Source organism: Diospyros lotus, chromosome 5 (assembly GCF_014633365.1).
Source record: "Diospyros lotus cultivar Yz01 chromosome 5, ASM1463336v1, whole genome shotgun sequence".
Lineage (NCBI taxonomy): Eukaryota > Viridiplantae > Streptophyta > Magnoliopsida > Ericales > Ebenaceae > Diospyros > Diospyros lotus.
In genome coordinates this window covers 35,272,529-35,286,805 of record NC_068342.1, presented here as the reverse complement: position 1 = coordinate 35,286,805, position 14,277 = coordinate 35,272,529, and the positions used below count along the sequence as shown (strand labels likewise).

Sequence of the window (14,277 nt, the reverse complement as noted above, 5' to 3'; positions counted from 1 at the left end):
AATCTCAAGTGGGCCTTCAGTGTTTTCTTGTACAGTAGCTTAGAAACATTGCAGTTCACAGAAGAAGATGACAGTATATTTGCTGGGAGGCAAAGCCATGTGACATAACTCATGCATGCAATGTTAAATTTGGCTTTGTAGGCCAGTTTGCATTAATTCTTGTAGAACTTTTAGAAAAAATACAAGCGGTATGTGAAATACCTGAATTGTAGCGGAATACTCGAATTTGATTTGTCTAACAATTGTAAAAGAAAACTATAAAAGTTTTCTTATTCGTCTACTCCTTGTTTGCCCAAGGCTCGAAAGGTGATGTTGAAAGCAGTATATAAGCGATCAAAAACTAATTCTAATTATCATTTTTTTCATTAGGATCTATGCCTATTTATAGGTATCACACAGATATTGATGGGCATATCTCTTTAGGAATTTGAATCTAATTCAAATTTCAATTACCTATCCCATTATATTGTTAAAATTCAAATATTAATGAGTTTGAAACAAATTCAAATTCATAACATTTATCTTATCACTAGAGAACTTATCTTAATATAACCGCAATTCTAACAATTCTGATCATCTGCACTTGATCCATAAGATGCAAAATGCTGGCCATACACCATATTTCTGGCTCTTTATATATTGGCTACAACATGCATAAGCCATGCACCCACCACCAGAGCATTGTATTCTTTCAATAAAAAAGCCCATTGAGATCAATTACTTCTCATTTCTTGTACAAGAACAGTAACTCAAGAATCAGACGGGCATTCGCTTGCTCAGAGTTGTTCATGCCAAGCAGATCCTCGGGAGTTCTTTCGACTGCAGTGGCAGATGTTCCTAAAGGCCATATTGCTGTTTATGTTGGTGAAACTGAGAGGAAACGCTTTGTTGTGCCAGTTTCATATCTGAAGCATCCTTTGTTTCAGAGTTTGCTCAGCCAATCGGAAGAGGAGTTTGGATTTGATCATCCAATGGGTGGTCTTACAATCCGATGCAGAGAAGAAATCTTCCTCAGTCTTACGCGCAATTTAAGTTCTTTGTAATTGAGGAAGAGATAGATTCTAATTTTAGCACTTAGAACAAGTCACTTTGAACACCATTTATCAGAAAAGCAACCTCTCCAATTCTGGATTAATCTGGAGAACTGGGTTGTTTCCTGTACATCAATGTAGAACTTTAATCATTTGCAAAGGAAATTGAATCTTTTTGTTCAATATTTGAGTTGCAAGGGTTGGTATTCTTGTTGCTTTTTTATTGAATAAGCAACTTCCATTTGAATCATTACAAATTAATCAGTGACTCAAAGTCCCTTATTGTTTCTATCTTGAGCAGGCAACTATGTCAGCCTGTACCACATTTATATGGTAAATTATATAATTTCCTTCATTTTTTTTCCCTTGTTAAACTTTAATCTTCTATTTTGTGACTTGCTGAGTCCGAATTATTCTTGTCAATGATACTTAAATGCTCGAACCGTGCTGCTTTTACTTTAGAACGAAGCTCTGAGATGTTCAATTTTCCATTGCTAGGCCTTACAATATTCCTCCATTTCTGAATCTTTTCAAACAGAACCACTTCAAATATGAAGAAGGATTTAATTTGTGGCGTACCAGTTTAGTCAACCGATGAGTGCTCATTGCCTAAACTGGTGCCCAATGCAGTTGCTGATGCGCTAATAAGCATGAGTCTTCCTACGTAAGAGAAGCTCTTGGCCTTCACACCTTCTTTAAGAGCTAGATGGCCTTTTATGGATCTGATCGTATCTCGAGGGGTGTTCTTACTGCAATAAACTGGCTGATTTAGCTTTATTAATCTCTTATCCAGAGAGTTTGGAAAATAGATTTAGGCTTTCTTGGATGGCTGAGGCATAGGAGAATCATATTGACACAGGATAAGTAAATCATCTGCAAATATAAGAGAAAGGGAGTTTTCTTTTTTATGCTTGAGAACACATTTGGCATTCGTAATTACATGCTAATCATACTTGACCCTGATTTAGAAAATGACATGTGCTTGCTTGTTACATTTCATTACTTGTTGATTATTATTATCTTTGTGTAAACAAGGATAGTTAAAGAAAATGGCATTATGCCTTCCATTTATTCTTAGTCCTGAATGGGAGAGCAAAACCTTATGATCCAACATGGTCCCACAATCTGAAGAGTACTTCGACTCTACTCTGAAGTCCCTTAGTCACTCATTCCAGATTTCAGACGAATTTTCGCCTACCTTTGATCTATAATAGCCGCAAGCATATAGGTCATTCTGCATTATGATATGATATTAGGTTGCCAATACAAGTCCATCATCAATCATTACAAGACAATAAATTTAATAATTAATAATATGTATCCTGTTCTTGATTCAAGTTGCCTAAAAATGTGCTGCACTCAACTTGTCGATGTTTGTCAAGTTTTTCTCATTCAGCATATCAGCAAAACTGTTACGAAAACAGAGATAACAAATCTTCTTATACAGTCAAAATCAAGCATTGTTGAAAAATAACTCTAATGGCCGAGAGTATAAACACAACACAGCAGAAGCAAGAGACACACTATTTATAGTGGTTCACCCCAAATAGGGACTACGTCAACTTGAACTCCGGTGAGTAGAGCTCGCTCCGCTATATAAATCAATCTGATTACAACCATATACAAAATCAAAATGGACCAACCTTGATTCTTTATACAAAATGCTCAAAACCACTTTGAAAAAGTTAGGAGCTTACCTTGAATCGAACCAAAGAACACATATGGACAAAGAAGAAGACGAAGACTGTACAAAGAATTTATATATATAGAGAGAGAGAGAGAGAGTGTAAAAACCCTAAAATGAATGACTCTCGGCCAACCCCCCTCTCTTTTTTGTCTTCCCCTGATCCCTTCATCAATCTCGAGGCGTTCGATAAGTAATGCAACTGGACGACTGCGATGACAAGGGATAAAGACAGCAGCAACAGTTTAGATGAAATCGTGCAAGGGGTGATCTGCTGCAAGCTACGCGACAAAAGGCAAAGGGCTTAGGCTTGGGCCAACGGTTGTTGCCAAAATGGCCCTCCAGTGGGCACCCAAAAGGGCAGCCCACGATTGCTAAGTGGCCCCCAACCTTTGGACCTCATTTGATGTTTCATAAAAAAAAATAAAACTATTTTTACAAGATTTCCTATGCATCCAAACAACAGAAGACATTCTAAGTCATTTATCCTCTTCAGAATTAATCTTCCACACCCACCCGCATCATCAAGAAGACAGGACCATGTATCTCCCGTGATCTATTGCTATCATTGTAACCTTCCCACCAAACCCCTTCTATATCACTTACGAACAATGTCGTACATATCAGTTGTTATGTATCATAAGTTCAGCTGTGCCCTACCACTGGAGCCTTTTGTGTTTCTCTGGGCAATAAACCTAGCAAATAACTCTTGTTCACATGGCTTGCCCATAGAACAGGCAACACGAAGTCTGCATAAAAGAGTTATTAGTTGACTGATAATATGTAATCTCAAGTGGATCTTCACTGTTTTCTGTATACACTCACTCAGAAACATCGCAATCACCCAAAAAAAAAAAAAGATTGTACGCTTTTGAGTATAATAATTTGTTTGGGAGGCAAAGCCATGTGATATACACTCAAACATGCCGTATGAATTGGTTTGTAGACCAATTTGCATTAATTCTCACCATCTACCCGCGGTCCATATGATACAAAATGCTGGCCATACAACATATATCTGCTCTCTCTATTTATATTGGCTATAACATGCATAAGCCATCCACAAGCAGATAGAGCATTATCCATTTTCTAACAAAGCCTACTTTGAGATCAATTCCTTAATTTCCATTTCTCTTGTACAAGAACAATAACTCGAAGCAGATGGGTTTTCGCTTGCCCAGAGTTGTTGATGCCAAGAAGATCCTCAGGAAAGTTGTTTCAGCTCCAGTGTCTGCAGACGTCCCTAAAGGCCACGTTGCTGTTTATGTTGGTGAAACCGAGAGAAAGCGCTTCATCGTGCCAGTTTTGTATCTAAATCATCCTAGGTTTCAGAGCTTGCTTAGCCAAGCTGAAGAGGAGTTTGGATTTGAACATCCAATGGGTGGTCTTACAATCCCCTGCACAGAAGAAATCTTCATTAATCTGATTTGCAGTTTGAGATCTTTGTAACTGAGGAAGACAGAGATATATTCCGATACTTTAGCACATAGGAAAAGCATGATTGAACACTCCATATATATCAGAAAGGCAACCGTACGTCCAGTTTTGCGCTAATTTGGACTGGGTTGTTTCTTGTAAATCAATGTATACTTCCATAAATAGTCATTTTCTCTTTTGAGATGGCAAGAAATATGAATATTTCTATTGCATATTTGAGTGGCTTGGGTTCGTCTTCTTCTTGTTTTTCATTTCATAAGGTAAGCAAGTATTTATCTAGAATAAAATATAAATTAACAGTGTACTGACTGAAAGTCCCTTACAGATCGATTATTTTTTGAATCTCTGTATACGCAAGTCTCTCAATGCATGATAGAATTGTTTTCCTATCTTGAATAAACAAGTAGTATATCTTGGATCTCTGGATAAAACAATTACTATTAAAAAACGCACATTTTGTGTTGGTGTGTGTGCCAAGCACTTGTAAAAAGATTTTTTGTGACAGCTGTAGCAATGATAAGATTGCTTGTTGGGGACAGAAGTTTATGGATTCAAGCTGTAGGAACAGTTTCTTTAGAAAAAAAATAGATAAATAAAAGAATGAGGAGAGGGAAAGGCTGCGTAATATTCAAATGCAAGAGCTACTAGCTACTTAATTTGTTCCTGATACAAAAATAGATGGGGAACACTGACTATTCATTTGTGATCTCAAGTGGATCTTCACTGTTTTATCATATATAGCTACATGTAATTACAGTAGATACAAGGATCATATTCCAGTATTAGTTCTTTGCAACTGTGGAGGAGAAAGATTCTAGTTTTAGCACTTAGGAAAAAAACACTTGAACTGTTGGACACAACTTATCACAAAAGCAACCTCTCCAATTTTGAATTAATCAGGAGAAGGGGGATGTTACCTGTCACCAATGTAAAGCTTTAATCTTATGAAAGAAAATTGAATCTTCCTGTTCTATATCTGTGTCAAAAGTGATTGTTTTGTATTGAATAAGCTATTTTCACTAGAATAACTACAAACTAATCACTGATTTGGATTCCCTTGTTGTCTCTATCTTGAGTAAGCAACTATCTCAGGCTGTTGCAGATTTATGTAGTAACTTGATCCGGGCCTGCTTTGCTTCTTACATGGTTGATCTTTGGCCTCCTAGTATTCCTTTGTGTAGTTAAATTAGATGTTTTTATGGCCAATACCGGAACTAACTATGCTCTTTCTCTCTTTTAGCTAGTTTAGTGAATAACTAAACAATTTTTGTAACGACCCGTTAGTGGGTTTAGGAGTTTATTAATATTTTATTTATAGAAATTGAAAATTTTGTCCTTATTAAATTAAATGTTGAAAAATATTTTTATATGAAAAATTTATGTAAATAAATTGTGTGGATAATGGGTTTGGGCTAAGAGTTGAAAAGCCCAATACAATTGAAGAGTTGAAATTCATTGATAAATTGGGTTGAGGCCATTGGGCTTAAAATTAAGTAAATATGTGTGTGTTATTTTATTTGGAGTCTAAGATGGAAGTAGGCCATTTTATTTATTTGGGCCATTGATTTGGGCTTGGGCCCATGTGTATAAAAAGTGCCATTATAATTAAATGAAAAATGAGAATTTGTGACAAATAACAAAAATGGACATACTTTATGAAAAAGGTAAAGGAAAATAGGGAAATTCATAATTGGAGATATAAAGAAAAGATGAAAGAAATAAGAAAAATGGCAAAAGACAAAGGGGTTTAGATATTTGTGTGTTGTGTGTGTGTTAATGGGGTAAAATTGGGAAAAGAGAAGAGAGAAAGTGGCAGGTGGGGGGTGGACGTGCATGCCATCCCCCTCACTTTTCCTTGTCTCCCTCACCTTTCTTCTTCTTATTCTTTTTCTTGTTTCTCCTCTTCCTCTCTCGATTAACTTTTTCTTCTTCCTCCATATTTTTCTTATTGCTTGGAGCTTCAAAGGTGGGAGGATTTGCAGCTTTGAGGAGGTTTCTTCCTCTTCTTCTTCTCTTCAATTCAAGTTTCAAAGGTAAGTTCTTCTTGCACCCTCTTTTATTTGGTTGTGCAAGTTCTTGACTATCTCTCTTTTCATTTGATGCAAGATTTTATCTTCTTCATTGTGTTGAAATCACTTTCAGTAAAACAATTTCTCTTCATTGGTTATAAGTATTGTATATTTATCTTGTAAATTGAATAGTCTTGTTGAGAGTCTCGTTGGGGTTCGTTCACTCCAATTTTCATTCAAGAAATGACATTTGTGGGTTAGGAAGCTAGTGGTGGTCGTTTTGGGGTGTTTCGGATCCATTCGTGTGTTTTGTGTGCACCGAGTCGACTAATGTTGGGGTTTAGTCAACTCAGTAAAGACCTATTTTTTCATATTTTTATACTAACTCTCGGCCCAATCGACTAATTAATTTGCTCAATCAACTAAGTTTTAGTTGACTATTCCTTCCAAAAGTCGACTATTCCATTTCTTTCAGCTTTACTCATGTTGCATTCTTTTGATTGTAACTTTTTATCTTGATATCGAAATTAAAATCTTTTTTTTTTTTTTTGTTGCGATCCTAACTCGATAATCTTCAATTTGGTATAGGATTTGAGCCATTTGGGAAAATATTGCACTTGTGGGATTTCTTAGAAATGTATGCATGATTTGTATTCTCCTTCCTTAAAAAAAATTCGTTCAATCTTAAATTATGAAATCGAATACTTCTTCATTGACCCGATTACCAATATTATCAAATAATTGCTCGTAATTTATGTGGTGAACCTATTTAAATGTGAATTATGTAAAATGGGCAATAACTACGAGTGGGTGAATGTCCCTTGTTATAACATTGCTTGTGGCTGTGTGCATTGCATTGTATTACTATATTACTTTGCATTATGATGTTGGGTCATGGGTTGCATTCATTGGGGGGACATGCCTTGTTTGTGGGGATGTGTGCTGTAACACCCCAATTCCCGGGAGCGTTAACGTAACGTAAGATTCTGGGGATAATTTTTTTTTTAAACAAAAACCCATCACAAAAACCATTCCCCGAAAATCCCGTTACACCTTCTCAGTATATCAACTATGAACCACTAATAAACCAAGACAGGTTCACCAACACAAATGCGGAAGCTAGATCGAAACCTCAACAGGTCATAACCGAAACCACTTTATTTATATATAAAGTTGCACCAACGTTTACATGACGTTTTCAAAAATAAATAACATAACTGAAAAGACATAATGTAAACTATCCGCTAATCGCCGTCACTCCTCGACGATTCCTTTCCCTTTTGCACCGCTACCTTCACCTGGAACGTTTGAATATTCCAGGGACAAAGTCCAAATTAGATGATGAATCATCTAAGTGAGAGTTCAAAACACATTTTTCATGAATAATGCAAGACATGAAATAAACCAATATACCCGGTAAGCCCTAGCTCAAGAGAATTCCCACGCGCTTAACCCTACCATGGGGAAAGAGCAATCTCTCTAAAAGCTATGCCACCACACCGACTCGACGACACGACGACGTGACGCGATTCTAGCTTAAATGGGGCTGCCAACGCATCTCACCAGAATACGTTCCCACCTTAAGCATCCAGGAACCACCATACAATCCCAACTCCAAAATTTCACATGGACCACCTAGTCGTCCTAGTGCAACTTCCCTGGCCAAACGGTCTGGCACGGAAATCAAGGCGGCTATCCTGACATGCACACCTAGCATCAGATACCCCTATTATTCCGTCACGCCCTTGGAGAATTACGGCTACACTATCCAGACAACATCCTAGGCTGACATCCCACATGAACAACACAGTATGGACCACCTAGTCGTCCTAGTGCAACTTCCCTGACCAAACGGTCTGGCACGGAAACCAAGGCGGCTATCCTGACATGCACACCAGCATCAGATACCCCTATTATTCCGTCACGCCCTTGGAGAATTATGGCTACACTATCCAGACAACATCCGAGGCTGACATTCCATACGTACACATAAAACCCAAGACAATGCCACAATTCACAATTCAATGCATCGTATAAACAACATTTATAAAATGCAATGCACAGTTCAAAACGTTTAGGGACAAACCTCCCTCATAAATCCAACCGTCACTGGTTACCATTTTAATGCACAAAACTATTTTGCATGAAATCACCATATGTTCAGATAGAACAAGCACAATAAATCAAGTTTTGGAGGAGAACCACTCACAAGAAAGCCAAATTTTGGTAGCGAACAACTCACCTTGAACGAAACTCAGAACACCTCGAATCTTGTGCCCAACCTCAATTTTCGTGCAACTCCTCAAGTCTTTTAACCAAACCACCTCCTTACAGGTCCTCACGCGCTGCCTAAGTGCTCTACGCGTGTGATGCCTCGCGTATGCTTTAAAAACCCTCTATCCACTAAACCCGAAGCACTCTCGTCTAGCACAAATGTATCACAACTTCGAATGAGAGAATCCTTAGCCTTGAGCCCCTATTTATATGTTTAGGAAACTTAGCCACCAAGAAATATATATTCTGCAATCATTTCAAATCTTTCAAAATCTTTTCCAATCATTCCAAATCTTCTAATATTTTCTATAATCATTCCAAATCTTTTGATATCTTTTGCAAATCATTTCAAAATCTTCTAAGATTCTCTACAATAATTGTAAATCTTCTATAATCATTCCAAATCTTCTAATATCTTTTGTAATCATTCCAAAATCTTCTAAGATTCTCTGCAATCATTGTAAATCTTCTATAATCATTCCAAATCTTCTAATATCTTTTGTAATCATTGTTATTTAAATCAAATCTTTTCTTATCCAATCAAATCTTTATACAAATCTTATCCTTAAAGTCATTATGAGCCTTCATCTTATCTCTAACGTCATCATGAGACTTCATCCTTATCTCTAAAGTCATTTATGAAGCTTTTTCCTGAATCTCCCAAATGCCCCTAGTAAAAAGATTTCAAGAATTACACTTTGGCCCGAACTTTTGGATAATTGCACTTAGACCCTTTTCAACATGGTCCCCGGGCTAATTTTTAATTGCATTTTAGTCCCTGAAAAATGGACTAATTGCGCTAATGCCCCTAATTTTTCGGTAAATTACACTTTTACCCCAACCTCAAAAATTACGATTTTGCCCCCGGCTCAAAAACTAAACTTCTCTTTAAAGACCTTTATAACCCTTTGAAATATCCCAAAACACTCTCTTTAAAATTCCGAAAAAATATCGTTTCGATCTCCCTCCGTCAATTTCGAAAAAAACTGCACTTAGGCCCGAATCTTCGTTTTAGCTAAAAACCCTTTTGTTTCTTCCAAAAACTACTGAAGGGTTACTCTATATGCCAAATATGAACTTCCTTGGGGTTCCATTGACTTCCCGGATGCCCCGTACGATAATTCGGTATTTCAGCCTAAATCACAATTGCCTTTTTTTTTTTTAGCTGTACCGGGAACCGTTCCCGATCCAACTTCTTTTGATGCCTAAAATCATAACTCGTATTACTTGTCGATACTATAACTCGTATTACCTGACTAATTCGATCGTCCAAAGTTGCGTTAGTGTACCCTATAGTCTTATTTTCTACAAAGTCCATTTATGCCCTTCATCAAATATTATTTATGACCTCAAATCATTCTCGGGTATTACATGTGCCCATTGGTATGACCTGATGGGCCTAAGAGCCAACTTGGGTATACTAGGTGAGCATAAGCATTTAAAGCATTCGTGTGTGTGAATTCCTACGTGGGCGTAGCATAGCCTGATGCTTGGTTTATGGGGTCTTGACATTACATTTATGCTGCAAAAGACATTGCATTTCTTTACATGTTGCATTGCATGGTTCCTTTGCTCGCACTGGTTTTATCCACGAGATGTACATCTTTTTTGGAGACGGGAGGACTGTTCCAATGGAGCTTTGGCTCCTAATTTTTACTATTCTAGGTGTTGGGAGTATCGCCCCAATGAAGCTTGGCTTGTGATTGTGATACGTAAGACTGCAGCAGCTTGAGATCTTTGATGTGGTGGTATTCATAATTTCGTTCAGTAGCCTGTTATAGTTGCTAGTAGGTTTGCATATTGGTTCTTGGATGCCAGTGTCTATATTTTATATGGGCCCCAAGAACCCTATGTGTGTATCTATGCATTTATGTTATGGTTGGGTATCGTGTTATATAACCACATATAGCATGGATTGTGTGTTGTTTATGTATATGAGATTAGCATGTGTTTCTATATACAGTATGATGTGCATGATGTTTAGGGAAAGCCCGATCGTATCCATTTTTCGTTGTTCCATACACTTGCCAAACCTTATGGCTCACTTTCAAAAATTGTGTTTTGATGAAACATAAGAAATTGTATTTCTTTGAAGATGTTATTGGCTAATGTAGAAGGCATGAACCCAATGTTTGTCTAGATGTTAGGTAGAGATTTTCTTTTAGCTCTGAGTTATTTATTCCTTCATATATCGTTTTATGGATACTTCCCTTTGCAATATACTTGCCGAGTCTTGTGGCTCACTTTATTTCTTTTGTCGTTCCAAGTCCGTAGAAGATAGATATTTGGAGCAACTTCTGGTTAGATGTGTACAAAGATGTCACAGCCTCAAGATCTATGAGTATAATGTTGAGGGCAAGACTATAGGGTTTCATTTTGTATTTAAAGTCTTAGTGCCCCCTTTTATATTTGAAAATGTATGGATGGTAAGCCCAAAATGTATAATTTATTTTGGCTCCTATTGTTAGTGAGCAAATTCAGAAAAGAATTTTTTGCAAATTTGAGAATCTGTATCTATTTTAAATGAACATTCTCTTGGAAAATCGAGAAGCAGATCTTGACAATCCTTTCAAACATAATCTTTCCAGATAAGAAGAAGGATCTTCTCTCAATCTGTACGAATATTCCAATTGGAGAACCGTGTGGGATATGGCTGCGCAGGGACAAGTGAATACCTTGTCTCTTAATCTTGTTAAGTCCCCAGCTTGAGAATGCTTCTAAACTACAGGATAGCTTTACAAATTGGATATTTAAGCTTAGAATGTTTAGCCAAGTTGGGTATTTATGCTTCTAAACTGAAAGATAGCTTGCCAAATTGGGTATTTATGCTTATAATGTTTTGCCAAAGATTCTCACCGAAACTCCTACATAAAGAACAATTCTTCTATTTTGGATGGAGAACCTATTGTTTAGTGCTGCATTATGCTAAATAGTTATTGTTATCTTTTTTGTGTAAACAAGGATGAGTTGTTTCCCTTCTATATCACTGTATGCACCGCATACTGTAATGGGAATGATTTCCTGCGTGACATTTGTTATGTTTAATAGGTTCAGCTGTCCCCTACCACTGGTGGCTTGTGTATTTCCTAAGGCTTTTGTATCCTTGCCATAGAATAATTAAAAAGCACAAAATCTGAGTACAAGAATTACTAGCCAACTGATCATATGCAATCTCAAGTGGGGCATTCACTGTTTTCTGCATACAATAGCAAAGAAACATTACAGTACACAAAAAGATATCATGATCTGAGCATATATATATGTATATATTTGTTGGGAGGCAAAGCCATGTGATATACCTCATGCAAGCCATATGAAATTGGCTTGTAGGCCAATTTGCATTAATTTTCATCATCTCCTCAATGGTCCACACAATACAAAATGCTGGCCATACAACATAATGTTTCTGCTATCTCTCTCTATATATATGGCTATAACATTTCACATATGCATAAGCCACTCACCAGATAGTGCATTAACAAAGCCTTCCTTGAGATCAATTACTTACTTTCCGTTTCTTGAATAAGGAAAACAATTCAACACTCAGATGGGTATTCGCTTGCCCAGAGTTGCTGATGCCAGGAAGATCCTCAGGAGACTTGTTTCAACTCCAGTGGCTGCAGATGTCCCCAAAGGCCATGTTGCTGTTTATGTTGGTGAGAACGAGTGGCAGCGCTTCGTGGTCCCAGTTTCGTATCTGAATCATCCCTGGTTTCAGAGCTTGCTCATCCGAGCTGAAGAGGAGTTTGGATTCGAACATCCAATGGGTGGTCTTACAATCCCTTGCACAGAAGAAAGCTTCACCGATCTGATTTGCAGTTTGAGATCATCTTTGTAACTGAGGAGGAGGAGGCAGACTCTACTATAGATTAGCACTTAGGAAAAAGCAGTCCAGTTTTGCATTAGAGGACTACGTTGCTTCTTGTAAATCAACTTAAATCTCTCTCTCTATATATGTATATATATTCATTTCCTCAGTTGAGATGACAAGAAATGTGGATGTTTCTATTACATACTTGAGTGGCTTGGGTTGGTTTTCGTCTCGGGTTTCTTTCTTGAATCTGCAACTATTTCACTAGAATGAATGTGACAACTGTGTAACGATTGAAATCCCTTACAGGTTGACTCTTTCTAATCTTTATACGTGCAATTCCCTCAATTCCAGACTTGTTTCTATCTCGAAGAAACAAGTGTATCTTGCTTGATGACTACTGTTGTTGTGCTTGTCAAGCAGCTGGTGATGCCTTATTTCTTCATATTTGGTCCTCCTAACTACAGTCACCAGTCAACTAAGACTAGCAGGCGAAATGAGAAGCTTCCTTCACAGTAACATACTGTTATGACTTTTTTGCAGAAGCTAATCACATTGCTTGTTACTGTTCTAGCTAATTTATCTCAATCCCAGATCTGAAAAGTACCAAAGGGAAACATTCCGCTGTTGTTAGTGGGCGAATTATGTAGCCTATTTGTGAGCAAAATTATTGTTTATCCACTATGTATACCGGTTGTTTGACGAAAGTCCTGTTAGAGAAGGATTACCGTATTGCTAAATTGTGGATTAGTGGGTTTTGAACCTTCTTGGAGGATGACCGTATTAAACTCGAATTTATGGTAATTTGACCTCATTTACTCAGTACTTCACATCCATGTGCTTGCCAAAGTAATTTCTATATTTGCCAATTTAAGAATTGCTTTTAATCATGATCCTAGTGGTCATAATAGAGTCCTAGAATGCCTTGGTTGATCACAAGACCAGCAAGGAGGTATTGTTTTGTCATGATTTTATTTTATTTTTCCTTTCTGTGAGTCCTAGTTTGAATTTAAATTACCCAAAACTTAGATTGCCCAAATCATGCAATTGGTGAGAAGGAACAGGCTGAATATTAATATTTATATTATATAATGAGTGGCTTGAGTTGGTCTTCTTGCTGGTCTTACATGAGTAACTCTTTCACTAAAATTACTGCAAATGATTGACTGCTTTAAGTCCCTTATTGTTTATATCTTGAACAAACAGATTTATTATGCTGTATCATTTTAGTAACTTGAGCCAGGACTGCTTGATTAGCTTGCTGTATTTGTGCAAGGTGATCATTTATTGCCCTACAGCTTGTTTTTTTAGAAAATGCGTGATAACACTTGCTATTTTCTTGGTAGTGCTCGTCAAAGAGATCTTTTGGACGTTTTAATTATAAGCTAATTTTATATTAATCATGCACTTGTCAGGGAAGGGATGGAATGGGATAATGTTTGTGGCAAAAGAGATATAGAAAGATCAAAGAGAATTTGGTGGAAATTATTAGACATGCCATGGAATATAATGACCTTATAGAAAATATGGTCATGAACAAAGATAACTGGGGAATTAGAATTTGTGTAGACTAACTAGCCCAACCCCATCTAGTGGGATTAAAGCTTTTTTATGAGGATGAAGATGATTTAGGACTATGAACCACTGATTTAAAACTTAAAAATCCCCACCAAATTTGCTTGTTATTGTTCCTGTGTAACAGAAAACAAAAATGAAACTTCTGATCATGCACTGTTTTCTTCATTAATTGGTGGTTTCATATGGTGTTTCTTTTTTCTTTTTTTGGGTGAAGGTTGCATATCGTGTTAGTGAAGGAAAAAAAGGAGTAAGATGTCTCAAGCATGCTTTGGATGCAACAGTCAGCTATTACTAATGTAATTTAACTTAGAGGTCATGCTATATTTTACTTATATAGGAGGATCTGCTTAAATATGCAGGCTATTAACTAAAAGTAGAACTGTGATGTTTTCAACCTACAAGACTAATATGTTTGTTATATCAACCTAAACTCTTGATTGTAAGGGGGAGGAG

The 14,277-nt window shown here is 37.0% G+C and overlaps 2 protein-coding genes and 1 pseudogene across 2 annotated transcripts; all 3 read left to right on the top strand.

Annotated features, from left to right (window-relative positions):
- The first annotated feature begins 602 nt into the window (after nt 1–602).
- On the top strand, nt 603–1,288 carry LOC127802231 (auxin-responsive protein SAUR22-like; annotated as a pseudogene).
- A 2,488-nt stretch (nt 1,289–3,776) lies between these two features.
- On the top strand, nt 3,777–4,448 carry LOC127802746 (auxin-induced protein 15A-like). Its single transcript, XM_052338751.1, has one exon. The coding sequence runs from the start codon at nt 3,877–3,879 to the stop codon at nt 4,162–4,164; it is 288 nt and encodes a 95-aa protein (XP_052194711.1). The 5' UTR covers nt 3,777–3,876; the 3' UTR covers nt 4,165–4,448.
- A 7,327-nt stretch (nt 4,449–11,775) lies between these two features.
- On the top strand, nt 11,776–12,446 carry LOC127800979 (auxin-induced protein X15-like). The gene has a single exon (XM_052335698.1). It carries the CDS (start codon nt 11,983–11,985, stop codon nt 12,271–12,273), a length of 291 nt encoding a protein of 96 aa, XP_052191658.1. The 5' UTR covers nt 11,776–11,982; the 3' UTR covers nt 12,274–12,446.
- Nucleotides 12,447–14,277: the final 1,831 nt, after the last annotated feature.